The sequence below is a fragment of the Rana temporaria genome, chromosome 11, assembly GCF_905171775.1.
Source record: "Rana temporaria chromosome 11, aRanTem1.1, whole genome shotgun sequence".
In the NCBI taxonomy this organism is placed as follows: domain Eukaryota; kingdom Metazoa; phylum Chordata; class Amphibia; order Anura; family Ranidae; genus Rana; species Rana temporaria.
Window position 1 is genome coordinate 86,043,590 of NC_053499.1, and position 17,683 is coordinate 86,061,272.

The following is a 17,683-nucleotide window of genomic DNA, read 5'->3' on the forward strand; positions in this document are numbered from 1 at the left end:
CACTAAGTAAGTAGATACCCAACATGTCAAACCTTAAATTTGTGTGCCCTGTGAAATGGCGACAAATTTCTATTATGACGACAGGAAGTCAGGTTAATCTGGGGGTGTTGTCACAGACGGGAGATACATTTTCTACCTTGTTTAGAAAATAATTCACCAATTACTATCAGGTGTCGGCTGCAGAGGTAGCCAGAAAGGTTTAAGGACTTTGGATAGCTTCAGCTATTCAAAATGAGAAAATTAAGGCCTCTATAAATTGTCCAGAGGATTTCTACTCAATGCTGCATCCTGAGGCTTGTTGAGTTAAGGAGAGCAGTGAGCTGAGGAAGACTTCTGAAGGTGAAGTGGTTGTTGATATCTTTGCTCAACAAGCTCACCAAAAGAGCATTGCAGGCTTGGAACAGAGACACCAGCAGCAAATGGAGGCCATTGTGAAACAGCTTCAGAGACAGCAGGCCGAGGTTGGGAGTCAGGCCAGTAAAATACCGACTTTTCGGGTAAGCCACTTATTGCCAAAGATGACTGCAGTTGATGACCCTGAGATGTTTCTGACCACGTTTGAGAGAACAGCGTAAAAAGAGAGTTGGCCTAAAGAACAGTGGGCTGGACTAGTGGCCCCCCTATTATCTGGAGAAGCCCAAAAGGCATATTTTGATTAGGAGCTTGCAGATGCAAAAAAATATGATCGGTTAAAAGAGGAAATATTGGCACGTTTTGGTGTAACCCTGGCTGTCCGTGCTCAGCGGGTCCACAATTGGAGTTATCAGCTGAAGAAGCCACCTCAATCACAGATGTATGACCTCATCCATTTGGCCAGGAAATGGCTGCAGCCAGAAACTCTGTCCGGACCAGAAATTTGGGAGCGAGTAGTCATGGTAAAATTTCTTAGGTCTCTTTCTAACACCCTGCAGAAATGGGTGAGCCATGGCGGTCCGGAAACCGCAGACAAACTAGTAGACCTGGTCGAAAGGTACCTAACAGAAAATTTGTCCCCTTTCCCCAGGGACGCACAGACTTTCCACCCCAAGACCAGACCCTCCCCACCTATAGGTAAGACTGCATCAAGGAATGGGGGTGAAGAGAGGGACCAAAGAACAACTAGAGGTATTATCGGGACCACTGATAGTGGTTGGCGAGAGCGGCCTGGAAGACCCATCCCACAAGAGAGGACCAGAAGGTTGATTTGTTACCGTTGCCGGGAAGAGGGACATGTAGCAGCGGTTTGCCCAGCGGTTGATGAACCCATGCAGTGTGACTTTCTGACAGAGAGACGACAGTCCCTTTTTGCAACCACATGCACTGCAGTAAAGGGGAATGAGAAACCTTTATGTAGAATGTGCTTAGATGGTAAAGATGTTGTGGTATTGTTGGATTCAGGTAGCCTGGTCACCTTAGTGAAAAGTGATCTAGTGGTGGGAAAAACCTTACATCCTAGGAAAATGGCTGTAGTTTGTGTACATGGGGACACTCGAGAATATCCGGTGACTACGTTTTCCTTTGAAACCTCCCTCGGTAACTTGTGTCACCAAGTGGGTCTAGTTCCCCGACTGCCACATGACGCCATTGTGGGAAGGGATTTCCCAAAGTTCTGGGAACTCTGGGATTGCCCAGATTCCCCAGTAAGTGTTTTTTCTGAGCCTGAACCATCTACTCCAGAATCCTCTAACTGTGGGGATTCTCCTGAGTTTCCGTTCTCAGTCTTAGCAGGAGAAACACCAGTCCCTAGGGAGGAGCCGGCTACCTCAGAAGAGGAACAACGGCTGATAGGGTTTAATGACCTTGAGGTGCACAGAGAAAATTTTGTCACTGAGCAATTGAGGGACCCCACATTGCTAAGAGCCCGGGAGAATATAGTGAAGATAGATGGGGAGTTAGTTAACCCTGACAAGAGGGTTTCCCTCCCTTACTTCATTATTAAAAGGGACCTGTTATATTGAGTGTCACAGAGGATAGAGGACACCATTGAGCAACTGGTAGTGCCTAAACCGTACCGCAAGATGGTGTTGGAACTGACCCATGGGCACATTCTTGGGGGACATTTGGGAGCAGAAAAAACCCGGGAGAGAATCACGCAGAGGTTTCATTGGCCTGGGATCACTAAGGAAGTGGAAGTGTACTGCTCTTCCTGTCCAGTGTGTCAGATTACTGCACCCATGCCACATTTTCGCAGGTCCCCTTTGAGGGGATCGCCATGGACTTTGTTGGCCCCTTACTGAAGTCCACTAGAGGGCACCAGCACATCTTGGTAATAATGGACTATGCCACCCGTTACCCAGAAGCGATTCCTCTCAGAAACACCTCTGCTAAAACCATTGCTAAAGAGTTATTTCAGGTTTTCAGCCGTGTGGGTCTCCCTAAGGAAATCCTAACTGACCAGGGCACCCTGTTTATGTCTAAAGTGACTAGAGAACTTTGTAAACTCCTGAAAGTGACCCAATTACGTACATCAGTATATCACCCTCAAACAGATGGGTAAGTGGAAAGGTTTAATAAAACCTTAAAACAAATTTTGAGGAAGGTGGTGGATAAAGACGAAAAGAATTGGGATTATCTGCTACCTTATCTGATGTTTGCCATAAGAGAGGTTCAGCAATCGTCCACAGGGTTCTCTCCGTTTGAGTTATTGTATAGGAGGCACCCCAGGGACTACTGGACATTGCCAGGGAAACATGGGAGAGTGAGAGTTCCCCTCATCGTAGTGTGATTGAACATGTGGCCCAAATGCAAGATAGAATTGCCCAAGTGATGCCGATTGTGAAGGTACATTTAGCCCAAGCCCAGTTGGCTCAACAAAGGATTTACAATCGTGGGGCCCAGGTCATTCCTTTTCACCTGGTGATAGGGTGTTGGTGCTGGTCCCCACGTTCGAAAGTAAATTCCTAGCCAAATGGCAGGGTCCCTATGAAGTGTTGGAGAAAATGGGGTTGGTGAATTATAAAATTAGCCAACCGGGAAGACGAAAACCTGAGCAACTCTATCACGTGAACTTGTTGAAACCATGGAAGCATAGAGAGTCCTTGGTCACTAAGACTACCCAATCTTCTGCTCCGTTTAACCTGGCTGTCCCTGAAGTTGGGATAGCGGAGACTCTGTCCAAAACTCAGCAACAGGAGGCTAAAGAGTTTGTGCTCCGAAATAGGGAGAAGTTTTCGGACTTGCCAGGTTGGGTCTCCGGAGTTAAACATGACATTATCACCACACCAGGGGATAAGGTCAAGTTGAAGCCCTATCGAATTCCAGAAGCCCGGCGAGAGGCAATTCGCCAGGAAGTAAAACAAATGCTTGCGCTAGGGGTGATAGAAGAGTCAAATAGTGATTGGTCCAGTCCCATTGTCTTAGTACCCAAACCAGATGGAAGTTGCCGGTTTTGTAATGATTTTCGCCGCCTGAATACAATCACTAAGTTTGACACCTCTCCTATGCCCCGCATAGATGAACTGATTGATCGCTTAGGCACTGCCCGGTACATGACGATGTTAGACCTGACCAAGGGTTATTGGCAAATTCCTCTCTCGGAGTCGGTCAGGGAAAAAACAGCATTTGTAACTCCAGAAGGATCTTTTCAATATCGGAGGATGCCTTTTGGGTTACAGAATGCTCCCGCCACGTTTCAACGCACCATGGATAAGACCCTTCGGCCTCATCGAGCCTATGCTGCTGCATACCTCGATGATGTGGTCATCCACAGTGAGGATTGGGACTCACACTTACCAAAAGTTCAGTCTGTGTTGGATTCCATCTGGGAAGCCGGGTTTACAACCAATCCAAAAAATGTACCTTTGGGTTAGAAGAGGCGAAGTATCTGGGGTATACCATTGGAAGAGGTCTAATCAAGCCCCAGATAAACAAAGTTGAGGCTATTCAGGATTGGCCACGTCCCGCCAATAAGAAACAGGTTTGTGCATTTTTGGGGATTGCGGCTTATTATCGCCATTTTGCTTCACAGGCTGCTCCCCTGACCAATTCGACCAAAGGGAAGGAGTCTGTCATGACCAAATGGACTCCCGAAGCAGAAACAGCTTTTCAGGCTTTAAAACAGGCCTTATGTAGTCAGCCAGTTTTAAATTCGCCTGATTTTTCACGGGACTTTGTGGTTCAGACAGATGCGGCAAATGTGGGGTTAGGAGCTGTACTGTCCCAGGTTATTAAGGGGGAGGAACACCCTGTTCTTTACCTCAGCCGAAAGTTGAAGGCCCATGAGGAGAATTATGCCACCATTGAGAAAGAGTGTTTGGTGGTGAAATGGGCTTTGGATTCTCTCCGGTACTACCTCGTGGGTAGACAGTTTGAACTGGTGACGGATCATGCCCCATTGAAGTGGATGGCACAAAACAAGGAAACCAATAGGAGAATAAATAGGTGGTTCCTGGCCCTTCAGGAATTTAGTTTTGTGGTAACAAATCACCCCGGTGTTAAAATGGGGAATACAGATTGTTTGTCCCGAGTACATGCGTGCCTGGCAACCTGTGTCCCAACCCTAGGGTTGAAACAAGAGGGGGGGGGGTATGTGACAGGAAGTCGGGTAAATCTGGGGGTGTTGTCACAGAAGGGAGATACATTTCTGCCTTGTTTAGAAAATTCACCAATTACTATCAGGTGTCGGCTGCAGAGGTAGCCAGAAAGGTTTAAGGACGTTGGATAGCTTCAGCTGTTCAGAATGAGGAAATTAAAGCCACTATAAATTGTCCAGAGGATTACTACTCAATGCTGCATCCTGAGGCTTGTTGGCTTAAGGAGAGCAGTGAGCTGAGGAAGACTTCTGAAGGTGAAGTGGTTGTTGATATCTTTGCTGTGTGATAAGAAAATCAAAAAGACTATTGTTTTCTGCTGGAAGACCAGCAGTGTCTGCCCAGCAGTAGGCTGTGCCAGACTCCATAGGTAGGTTCCTGTGTTGTGAAGGTAGACGGCCCAAGTGGCCAGGGTTTATTTTATGTTTTATTTTGTTTATGCTGTTTTGATGTTTGCACTTGTTTCCAGCAATATGGAAGAATAAACCATAACCCTTGTTTTTCAACCACCCACGGCTGCCTCTCTGTATAATTCAGTGTGTAGTGAACCCACTCAGGAGGTCACACACCCCGCTACCAAGCTAATCCCTTACAATATATATATATTGTAGCAGAGCGTCCCAGAGAGAGCCTGGGAAAGTCCTGTTCGGGGTTTATACCTCTCCCAGGCTCCTCTCTTACACGTTCAGGGAGCTCTGATCCAGTTCAGGTGTTCCTCTCTCCCAGGTCCATTTAAGCTCACCTGAGCAGACAGCCTTTGCTCTGCCTGGGGAACACAGTTGGTACTGATCTGTGAGAGAGCAAGGAGGTTGGTGGAAAACTGTTCAGCCGTGTGTATTTAAGCTGACAAGCTGTAGGCTTGTTCAACCTGGTAGTGAGGGCCTGTATATATATTGTGTAGCTAGAGCCGAGACACGGCTAGGTTTTTGTTTAATTACTAATTTTGTTCTGTTTGCTTTTTCTGCACAATGTACAGCACTTGTAAATAGACTTTGTATATAACACCAATAAACACCCCACTGTTTTTCACTTATCTTATGGACTTGGTATCTGTGCCTGCTCATCCCAGGGAGTTTTTTGTACCTGCTACCTATTCCCCAGGTTACATATGGTGGAGGCTGCGACCAGCAGTAGTAAGTTACTATTTAAAAAGGCCAGTACCTAAAGTGAATAAACATGGAGGAAATCCTCAAACAAATGGTGTTATCAAACGCTGCACTGCAGCAAGCCAATGCTATAGCACTGGAGCAAACCAAGGTGCTGTACCAACAAATTGTTGCTGTACAGGAGCAATCGCAGAGGCAGATTGGTGCTGCACAGGAGCAATCACAGAGGCTGTTTGAACAGCTTGCCACTGATGCAAAAGCGGATAGGAAAACCCTGACTGAGGTTGCAGAGACGCTAGCACAGTGGGCACCTGCGAAAATCAAGGATATTGGAGACAAGCCCTCAGCCATCCATGTGGGTCGCTTTCTGTCTAAGATGACTACGGATGATGATCCAGAGGCCTTCCTACTAACATTTGAACGGACCGCTGAGAGGGAAGGTTGGCCTCAAACCAAGTGGGCAGGACTGATTGCCCCCTTACTTTCTGGTGAATCACAGAAGGCCTACTATGATCTGGAGTCGGCAGAAGCGGGAGACTATGAAGGTCAAGCAGGAAATCCTGGCGCAACTCGGTGTCACCTTGGCCGTTCGAGCACAGCGGGTCCACAGCTGGTTCTTCCAAGTTGAGAGGCCCCCAAGATCGCAGATGTTTGATCTAATCCATCTGGTGCGAAAATGGCTACAGCCGGATTCCCTGTCTGTGCCACAAATAGTGGAGCGTGTGGTCATGGACCAATTCCTGAGGTCACTGCCAATTCCCCTGCAGAAGTGGGTGAGTCAAGGAGACCCCAATTCGGCAGATAACCTGGTGGAACTCATTGAAAGGTACTTTGCTGCAGAGAACTTGGTCACCACCCCAACAGCCGCACGGACTTTCCACCCAAAGCCACGGTCTCCCCAGGCAACCAGTAAGACTGTTCCAGGGGAAGTGGGTGGTAAGCATGGCAAGGAAGTAGGGGGGAGGATTCTTGGTGCTAGGACTGAAGTTTGGCGTCCCAAACAAGGGAAGCCACTGTCTGTCAACAAACCAAACTGGGGAAACGTCAGGTGTTTTCGTTGCCAAGAACTGGGACATGTTGCAGCAAACTGTCCGTTGACAGATAAACCAATGCAGTGTCATCTATCTGTTAGAAGGCAGTCTATGTTTGCTGCTGTTTCATGCGCTGCATGAAACATGGGCACTTGCTAGGAGGCCATTTAGGGGTTGAGAAAACCACTGAAAGAGTGTTGCGCGGGTTTTACTGGCCTGGGATACAGAAACATATTGCGAATTATTGTCAGTCCTGTCCTGTGTGTCAGATGTCAGCCCCACTTCCGAAGTCCTTTAGTGCCCTTGCCCATTATTGAAGTGCCCTTTGAGAGCATTGCTATGGACCTTGTGGATCCGCTCCCAAAATCTGCCCGTGGTCATCAGCATATCCTCGTGATCATGAATTACGATACCCGTTACCCTGAGGCCGTTCCCTTACGCGCCGCGTCTGCTAAAAACATTGCCAAAGAGCTGTTTATGGTGTTCAATCGGGTTGGCATCCCTAAAGAAATCCTTACAGACCAGGGTACTCCGTTTATGTCACGAATAACTAGGGAGCTGTGCAAGTTATTTAAGGTGACGCAGTTGCGAACCTCGGTGTATCATACTCAAACGGATGGCTTGGTGGAACGCTTCAATAAGACTTTAAAGAGTATGTTAAAAAAGGTTGTTGACAAGGATGGGAAAAACTGGGACTTCCTGATACCATACTTGATGTTCACCATCAGGGAGGTTCCCCAGTCCTCTACGGGGTACTCTCCATTTGAGCCACTTTATGGGAGACACCCTCGAGGACTCTTAGACATAGCCAAGGAAACTTGGGAGGGGGAACAGACACCCCACAAAAGTGTCATTGAGCATATCGCTCAAATGCAGGAGAGGATTGCAGCAATCATGCCGGTGGTAAAAGAACACTTACTGCAGGCCCAAGCAGCCCAACAGAGAATATACAACAGGGGGGCCCAACTCCGTGTTTTCTCACCTGGTGACAGGGTCCTAATGTTAGTTCCCACTGTTGAGAGCAAGATCCTGGCTAAGTGGCAGGGTCCCTTTTTGAAGTAATTGAAAAAGTTGGGGAGGTCAATTACAAGGTGTATCAACCAGGTAAAAGGAAGCCTGAACAGATTTACCACATAAATCTGGTAAAGCCCTGGAAGGATAGACTGGCATTGACTGTGAGGTCCCTCCCTGTAACGCCTAAAGGGGAGTCCCCCTCTGATCCCTTAGGTCACAATTCCAGACACCATGGCCCGGATTCAGAAAGATGAGCGCATGTTTCTGCGGGCGTAACGTATCTCCGATACCAGCAGTGTCTGCCCAGCAGTAGGCTGTGCCAGACTCCATAGGTAGGTTCCTGTGTTGTGAAGGTAGACGGCCCAAGTGGCCAGGGTTTATTTTATGTTTTATTTTGTTTATGCTGTTTTGATGTTTGCACTTGTTTCCAGCAATATGGGAGAATAAACCATAACCCTTGTTTTTCAACCACCCACGGCTGCCTCTCTGTATAATTCAGTGTGTATAACACCATTTGTTTGAGGATTTCCTCCATCTCCGATACGTTGCACCGCTGTAACTTTGGGCACAAGTTCCGTATGCAGAAAGAACTTGCGCCCTTAGTTACGGCGGCGTAACGTATGTGTGGCAGCGTAAGCCCGCCTAATTCAAATAGGGATGTTGTGGGTCGTGTTTTATTTAAATTTTAGTTGACCCCGCATTTTTTACGGTTTTTTTGAACGGCGCATGCGCCGTCCGTGAAATATCCCAGTGTGCATTGCTCCAAAGTACGCCGCAAGGACGTATTGGATTCGACGTGAACGTAAATTATGTCCAGCCCTATTCGCGAACGACTTACGCAAACGACGTAAAATTTTCAAAACTTGGCGCGGGAACGACGTCCATACTTGACATTAGCTACGCCTCATATAGCAGTGGTAACTATACGCCGAAAAAAGCCTAACGTAAACGACATAAAAAAATGCGCCGGCGGAACGTACGTTTCGGAATCGGCGTAAATACCTAATTAGCATATTCCTCGCATAACTATATGGAAGCGCCACCTAGCGGCCAGCGTAAATATTCAGCCTAAGATACGACGGTGTAAGACACTTACGCTGGTCGTATCTTAGGGAAATCTATGCGTAACTGATTCTCTGAATCAGGCGCATAGATACGATGGCCCGCACTCAGAGATACGACGGCGTATCTGGAGATACGCCATCGTATCTCGTTTTTGAATCCGGGCCCCTGTCTTATTCCCAAAAACAGGAAGCTAGAGAGTTCCTGATAAGGAATAGAGAAGTTTTCAGAGTTGCATGATATTGTTACTGAACCTGGAGTCCGTGTCAAGCTCAAACCATACCGAATTCCCGAAGCTAGAAGAAAGGACATCGGTGAGGAAGTTAAAAGGATGTTGGAGCTAGATGTTATTGAGGAATCCAATAGTGACTGGTCTAGCCCCATTGTATTAGTCCCAAAACCGGATGGCACTTGGAGGTTTTGCAACGACTTCAGAAAGCTTAATGCAGTGACAAAGTTTGACACGTACCCAATGCCCAGGGTAGACAAACTTATAGACCGACTTGGCAAGGCCCATTATCTGACCACTTTGGACTTGACCAAAGGGTAATGGCAAATACCCCTGACTAATGGTGCCAAAGAAAAGACTGCGTTTGTGACCCCAGAGGGATCATTTCAGCATAAGAAAATGCCTTTTGGGTTGCAAAATGCCCCTGCAACATTTCAGAGGGCCATGGACAGGACCCTAAGACCTCACCGACAGTATGCTGCAGCCTATCTGGATGACATAGTGGTGCATAGCACTGACTGGGAGTCTCACTTGCCCAGTGTCCAAGCTGTACTTGATTCCCTTTTCAAGGAAGGTTTCACGGCGAATCCAAAAAAATCTGCCATTGGTTTGGAGGAAGCGAAGTATTAGGGCTACACTATTGGCCATGGAGTTATTAAACCCCAGGTGAATAAAATAGAAGCCATCCAGGAGTGGCCATGTCCTGCAAACAAGAAGCAGGTCAGGAAGGTTTATTCCAAATTTTGCAACTATAGCTGCCCCACTGACAGACCTTACAAAAGGGAAAGTCTCCGTAATGGTGAAATGGTTCCCAGTAGCGGAAGAATCTTTCCAAGTTCTGAAGAAGGCTCTTTGTGCACAGCCAGTGCTATACTCCCCCGATTTCTCCAAAGACTTTTTGGTTCAGACAGATGCCTCTGATGTAGGTATCGGGGCAGTATTGTCACAGGTACACAATGGGGAAGAACACCCTGTGGTGTACCTAAGCAGAAAGCTCAATGATCATGAAAAAAAGTATGCAGTCATTGAAAAAGAATGCTTAGCCATAAAGTGGGCCATGGATGCGCTAAGATACTATTTGTTAGGGCGCCAGTTCGAGTTAATAACTGACCATGCTCCCCTGAAATAGATGGCCCAAAAGAAGGAGACTAATAGACGGGTGAACCGTTGGTTTTTGGCTCTACAGGATTACTCCTTTAATGTAAAACACAGGCCAGGTGTTGAGATGGGGAATGTAGATGCCCTGTCCCGTGTTCACTCCAGTTGGGCCACAGGTGTTCCAACCCTAGGGTTGAAACAAGGAGGGAGGATGTGTAGCAGAGCGTCCCAGAGAGAGCCTGGGAAAGTCCTGTTCGGGGTTTATACCTCTCCCAGGCTCCTCTCTTAGACGTTCTGAGAGCTCTGATCCAGTTAAGGTGTTCCTCTCTCTCAGGTCCATTTAAGCTCACCTGAGCAGACAGCCTTTGCTCTGCCTGGGAAACACAGTTGGTACTGATCTGTGAGAGAGCAAGGAGGTTGGTGGAAAACTGTTAAGCCGTGTGTATTTAAGCTGACAAGCTGTAGGCTTGTTCAGCCTGGTAGTGAGGGCCTGTATATATATCGTGTAGCTAGAGCCGAGACACGGCTAGGTCTTTTGTTCTGTTTGCTTTTCTGCACACTGTACAGCACCTGTAAATAGACTTTGTATATAACACCAATAAATACCTCACTGTTTTTCACTTATCTTATGGACTTGGTATTTGTGCCTGCTCATCCCAGGGAGTTTTTTGTACCTGCTACCTATTCCCCAGGTTACAATATATACTACATAACTGTGACTCTTGCACTATGTTTCTTAGACTTTATGTTATATACTCCTCGGCCCTGCATTTTGTACGTAATAAACACATGACCCCTGCTCTATTAACACTATGTTGTACATGCTCCTGATCCACACACTCTGTAAATTTATTACATACTCTTGACTCCTGCACTCTATATGCTATATTCAACACTAAATACCCCTGAAGAAAATGTTACTGTTTTATCAGTTGCAGGTTGCTAAGTAGTCCCTGATTCTTTTATTGAAGAGTGCCTCATAGTTCCACCAATGGGGGTGCCAAAAAGTACTCCAAATCTTTCACAATCCTAGCAACACCCATACTAGGTGGCCTGCAAGACCACACCTACACCTCTATGTATGGAGCTTCTGAGGGCCAGGGCAGGTTGTGCCACGTCCTCCCACTGCTTCTGGTATTTGAAGGCCAGGATGCACTTTTGAGTCTTGAATTGGATCACTGCCCAGGCCCAGTGATGGCACACTTGGGTCATGAGGATGAGATCCTTTTTTGGGATCACCGAGTATTATTTTCCTGTGTGAAAGGACCCTTACTAAAACTAGAGAGTGAAAAATCTGGTGCAGCTCTGCATTGAAACCAGTTATTCCATTTTTTTTTTGTCAAAGCTTAATTGAACAAGCCAAAGTTAGAAGCTGATTAGCTAACATGCACAGCTGCACCAGATGTTGCACTCTCCAGTTTTAGTAAATCAACCCCATTGTGTCTAAAGGTAAAAAAAAGAAACTTAGAAATATCAATTTACACATATTTAAAACCAAACTGTAGACCAGTTGCTTTACTAAATAATGATATAAAAATCCTGACTAAGCTCCTCACTTTACAGTTAAGGAAAATACTACCTTCTGTCATCGATCCGGATCAAACTGGTTTTATGACAAACAAGTCTACAGATATAAATCTCCACAGGTTGCTTTCTAACATTCACGCTCCACACATTAACCAGGGCTCTAGGGTAGTGGCCTCCCTAGACATAGAAAAGGTCTTTGATACAGTCGAGTGGCCTTTCCTGTGGGAGGTCTTGAGAAGAATGGGTTTCCCCTTGCGCTTCATTGACTGGCTCAAGATAGTGTACAAAAATCCCACCGTCTCGATTAGGTAGGGAGGTGGTCTCTCCTCTTCCTTCTCCCTTCTCTCGCCGGCCATTTTTGCCATAGCCATGGAATCAGTGGCAGAGGGACTCCGTACCTCTCAACACATTAAGACCCTATGGGTGGGCTGGCTGGAGGAGAGGGTAGCCCTGTACGCGGATGACTTATTGTTGTTCTTGAATGATGCAGGGCCCTCCCTGCTGGGAGCATTGCAAGTGTTAGACTCTTACTCTAGCCTCACAGGACTCAAAGTTAATTGGGACAAATCCCTACTTTTCCCCATTGACCCTGGGGCACAGACTTCCACTGCTCCGGGTCTCCCACTACAGTGGGTGGACCACTTTAAATACATAGGAGTATGGATTTCTAGGCAGGCCTCAGAGTATGTCCCCCTAAACTTATCACAGGTTATGCAGGATACTAAACTCCAGCTGAAGGCATGGGAATCTCTACCACTCTTTTTAATGGGATGGGTCAACTTGCTCAAAATGAAAGTATTACCTAAAGTATATGTATCTGTTCAGACACGCTCCCGGTTTGATTCCCAAATCTGTCTTTGTCTGCTTAAATCAGATTTTTTTCGACTTTCTTATGGGGCCCCCACCCTCCAAGATATAAACTGTCTTCACTTGTCAGACCTCCTTCCCAGGGGGCATGGCCTTCCCAGACTCTCACAAATATTTTCTGGCCACTCAACTGGTTACCGCCGCCTGGCGGCTCACCCAGGACCTAACTAACTCCTCTACAATGCTGGAGGCGGCCATAGTTGGGTCCTTAGAGGCTATTCAGGCACTGTTGTTTAGGGGCTCCAAAGCCCCCTACCCACTAACTCCATCTATGCTGACAACTCTTAGAGCCTGGAAAGTAGGTCTGATTGGTGAAAAATACCCTGAAACGGCAATGTCACCCATTTGGAAGAACCCATCCTTAAAACACTTTTATATGCTACCCGATCCGATAACATGGACAAAATACAAAATAAAAATCAGCTCACAGATAGTGAGCCAAGGCTCTTTATGCCTACTAACTAGTCATTCTGAAGACTTTAACGTACCCCAGACACACGACTTTACCTATAGACAGCTCTGCCATGCCTTTTAAGAGTCAATTTCCTCTGGCCTTGCTTACCATGATGGAATCAGAGTTAGAACAGACACTGAGAACTGACTGTGTGGAGAGGCCCACAACTCGCCTTTATGCTTATCTGGTTACGATTGCATTGGCTCCCCTAGATAAAGTAAGAGCTAAGTGGTTGAGGGATATACTACACCTAGACAATGATGACTGGGATGACATTTGGGATCTACAGTTTAAAACATTAGTTTCCACATGGGACAGATTAATCCAATACACAGAGCTTATTTCACCCCTTCTAAGCTTCATGTGATGAATCCCTCCCACACCTTGGAGTGTTGGAGGTGCGGTGACTCCCAGGGAGATTTTACACACATTTTTTGGTCATATCCGAGAATAAGGAGTTATTAAGGTACTAGCAGACACCAATAAACACACATCAACATCGGTACCTCTAGTTAAGGAAGTTTGCGTATTGGGTCTGGTAGACAATTTTCTTCATACCAGAGCAAAAATAAAACCTTGTCAGCCTCTTTTTATTCTATGCAAGAAAGGCCATCACCTTGCATTGGAAGAAACAAGCCCCCCCCTTCCACCTCCTTTTGGAAAAAAAATTATTACAAACAACCTACCACTTTACAAGGACACTTACGCATATAAGGGATGCCCTATCAAATATGACAAAGTATGGGCCAAGTGGCTTGCAGACCCCGCCACAGCCTTCTAGATATGTAAATAAAAACTATAGCCCAGAGTTGCCTTGTCAATAATTGTGTTGATCTTGAAGGAATGCAAAAGATGTGAGTCGGTCTATTCATTTGGTTCTATACTGCCACCTAGTGGAGGGGGTTACGCGGTCAGTGTACTGAACCTATGAGAAAGCCTCCTACTTTTATCATAAGCACCATGAATGCTGGATCTGCACCCCTGCCAGTGTTGCCAACCTACCAGATTGAAATTTACTGGCGCAGCCACGTTTTTACTGGCATTTCACAAAAGTTACTAAATTAAATTTTTAGGTGCAAATTTCAGTATTTAGGCTACAAACAAGTACGCTAGGCAAATAGCAATGTGATTTAAGGTATATATTAAGGTAGAAACACATATTTTTTTATTTTCTATATAATAAGGGCAAATTATTTAGTCACATCCCCCTCTGCCACTAACACCCCCTGCCTTCACCCCCCTCTGCGGAGCCACAATCTCCCCCTGCCTCCAATCTCCCTCTGCCTCCAATATCCCCCTGCCTCCAATCACCCCCTGCCTCCATCGTCCCCTGCCTCCATCCCCCTCTGCGGTGCCACCAACAACCCCTGTCTCCATCCCCCACCCTCTGCGGTGCCACCATCCCCCTGTGCGGTGCCAACAACACCCTCTTCCTCCAATCACCCCCTGCCACTAACACCCCTTGCCTCCAATCGCCCCCTGCCACTAACACCACTTGCCTCCAATCGCCCCCTGCCACTAACACCCCTTGCCTCCAATCTCCCCCTGCCTCCATTGCCCCCTGCCTCCATTCCCTTCTGCGGTGCGACCGCAGCCACCATCACCCCCTGCCTCCAATCACCCCCTGCCTCCAATCTCCATGCGCAGTTCCAAGCCGAACCGATCTTGGTTATTTTTACTGGCACATTCTTGCAACCACGGACATTTACGAACGGGGGAAAAAAGTGCCAGTTTTTACGAACTGTCAGTAAAAATACGGACGGTTGGCAAAACTGACCCCTGCATGGGTGAAGGGGGGGGTTATGGATGTACTATTATAGTGTTGTTGTCTCTTTTATTGTGATTGGAATACTAATAAAAAGATTTCCCCCCCAAAAAAATAATAATAATAAAATGTTCACTTTTTAACTGTTTTAAAATTCCAGAAGATAAAATAATACACAGCTTGGTGGAAAATATCTGTCTGATGAAACCTCTTTTACGGAATAGCAGGGAGGGTGTATTCACTATGCAGACAGCTCTTATCCATCATTTAATTTGTAAGGCACACTGGGGTAAGTACTTGTGTGAGGATATACAGGACTCTTGTGTGCCATCACGTGCACATCCATGACCACAGTTAGGTACAGCATTTTCTGGCAGATTTTGATAATTATATAGTGACTACACTGGGCAAGAGGAGTGTGTCTACTTATAGAAATTATTTAGCATGCTGATATTTTAAAAGGTTAGGTGAAATTAAACCCTGGCTGCAGAGTAGGGGGTAAAGAGAGAAAGGTCTTCCTTTCTGATTTACTGAATATTTAAAGAAAGTTCTACTGTTATTTTTAATCCATAACATCAAAGAATGTTTGGTAAAGTTAATACACTGTTATTAACAAAAATACCTCATTATTTGTCAGTTCGATGTAAAATCAGTATTGTTTTATAATGAGAACAGTTTTCTTTTTTTTGCATTGTTACTTTTCTTACAGTGTGGAAGGTTATCATTGTTACGCTCCTAAAAATTACTGACAATGTACTTACTATATGATGCATGATTTGCAGTAAACAATTGTATTGTTAAAGTAGGTTTAATCATAAAGGGTTTGTTAATGCATTCTTATATTTTAATACATTATCAATAGCTCTAAACCTTTATGCTGTTTAGGTATTAAAGAGATATATTTTAGTAGGGTGGAGGGGGGGTTACACATGAATGAGGAATTTAAGGCCACTATGTGAAATGTTCATAATAAAATAAATAGCACACAGATAATGTTTTTCTGTGGTTTTTATGTGATATATGTGTCTGTGTAGAATACCAAGCCATTTCTTAAGAAACTAACAACAGAGAAGAGCTGACATTTATCATAATAAATGTAAATATTGCCCAAGTCTTTAGCTAATTATGCCACTAACACATCTTTGAATGCAAGGGGGAATTGGCTGGTTATAGAACTAGTGAAATAGTGAAAATGAATTAAGAATTAGCTACATATGCTTTTTTTATTTTTGAAAAGGGCTTCAACATAATCTGTAAAAAAAATTGATTTAAAATAAATCTTTCAACTTCCATGAAAATGTAATCAAAAATCATTGTAGTATGCACAGATTAGGCATTCTATGGCTCAGTGTTATTTAGTGTCAAAACACTTTTTGCAATTTATGTTAACATAAAACTTAAATGAATAAATTGTTGCAAACAGACTTACGGTAACCAACTCTTTGTCTGTTTTGGGCGACGTGTCTCCCGGAAACTTAATGATGGGTGAAGGTGCAGCTGTGTTTTGGTCAATCAGATCAAAAAATTGAAAATAAAAAGCACAGAGATGAATAGCTTGAATACATTTCATCGTTAGCTAGCTAGTGGCAAATCCCCGGTTACAGTATAGAGAGTCTTTCAGAAACTTCTTGTGCCTCTAAATTGGTAATTCTTTATCTCGTCCTGACAGCTGCCCAACTTTTCTCTGTGTTGAGTTCCTTTGTGTGGAATGTGATCCAGATGTACTGTACACTGTGTAGCTAACTCAGGAGAAATTGGGAAACATGAGAGGAGGAGGGAAGCCAGATGTGGCTGGCAGGATGTTCTTAACCCCATAAATCCTGGTGTAAAGCATAGTGACTCAGTGTGACACAAAGATTCTCTTTGTAGACTGTTTTTTAAACCTCAGTATCCTACAATATTAATGCATATAATAACTTCTGCTTTAATAAGAATATGCATAAAACAAATCCTTTCAGCTCTGGTTCACACTGGTGCAATTTGGCATGCCGCATGCGATTTGGCATGTCAAATTGGCTGCATTTTCCGGCAATGGCACCGTCTTAATCAGTGTGACGCCGCATCTGCGGCGCTGCACTGATTTAAAAAAAGTAGTTTCTGTACTCCTTTTTGCGATTTCGGCCCTGCGATGTCTCTGTAATCGTGGCCGAAATCTGGACTGACAGGCAAGAGTGAAATCGTGCGAGTTCAGCTTAATGTTTAAACCACTGGCAACAAAAGCGAGTACACCCCTAAGTGAAAATTTCCAAATTAGGCCCAATTAGCCATTTTCCCTCCCCGGTGTCATGTGTCTCAGGTGTTAATGGGGAGCAGGTGTGTTAAATTTGTTGTTATTGCTCTCACTCTCTCATACTGGTCACTGGAAGTTCAACATGGCACCTCATGGCAAAGAACTCTCTTAGGATCTGAAAAAAATAATTGCTGCTTTACATGACCAAGGCTATAAGAAGATTGCCAAGACCCTGAAACTGAGCTGCAGCATGGTGGCCAAGACCATATAACTGTTTAACAGGACAGGTTCCACGCAGAACATCATTGTTGTTTTGAGGCTTGAAAGCCCCATATAATTTGACTCCCTTAATGGTAACAACTATCAGGGCATGGAGAATCAGGTTAGCTTGTGAAAAATATCCTGGAATTACCATGTCCCCGAATACCCCCTTGTGGGGGAATCCCCAGTTGTTCCAATTGAGCTCCATTCAAGATCCAGGAGCTGGGCAAAATATAAGGTTAAAATTATAGACCAGGTAGTGCAGGGAAGAAATGTTAAACCCTTTATAAGATTCATGGAACAGTGGAATATTCCAGATGGCTATTTTTTCCACTATATGCAATTTTCTCACGCCCTTTCTGCCCAATTTTCACAAGGTGTCCCCCAACTTATAGTCTGGGTTAGAGCAAGTAGACAAAATAAATAAAGAAACCTATATCAGCTCTATATACTCACCTTTTCACAGCCTATGTATTTGAGATAAGAGAGCACCGGTCGAGATGGGAGAGGGATACCCAGGGATGGACTGAC

General features: G+C 45.2%; 1 protein-coding gene across 1 annotated transcript in view; it reads right to left on the bottom strand.

Annotated features, from left to right (window-relative positions):
* Window positions 1-16,394, bottom strand: part of MMP2 (matrix metallopeptidase 2) — an 876,267-nt gene extending 859,873 nt beyond the window's left edge. The window contains exon 1 of the mRNA XM_040328746.1: window positions 16,091-16,394. Coding sequence (XP_040184680.1) covers window positions 16,091-16,231 — 141 coding nt within the window. The 5' untranslated portion in view covers window positions 16,232-16,394. The remainder of the gene's footprint in view (window positions 1-16,090) is intronic.
* Window positions 16,395-17,683: the final 1,289 nt, after the last annotated feature.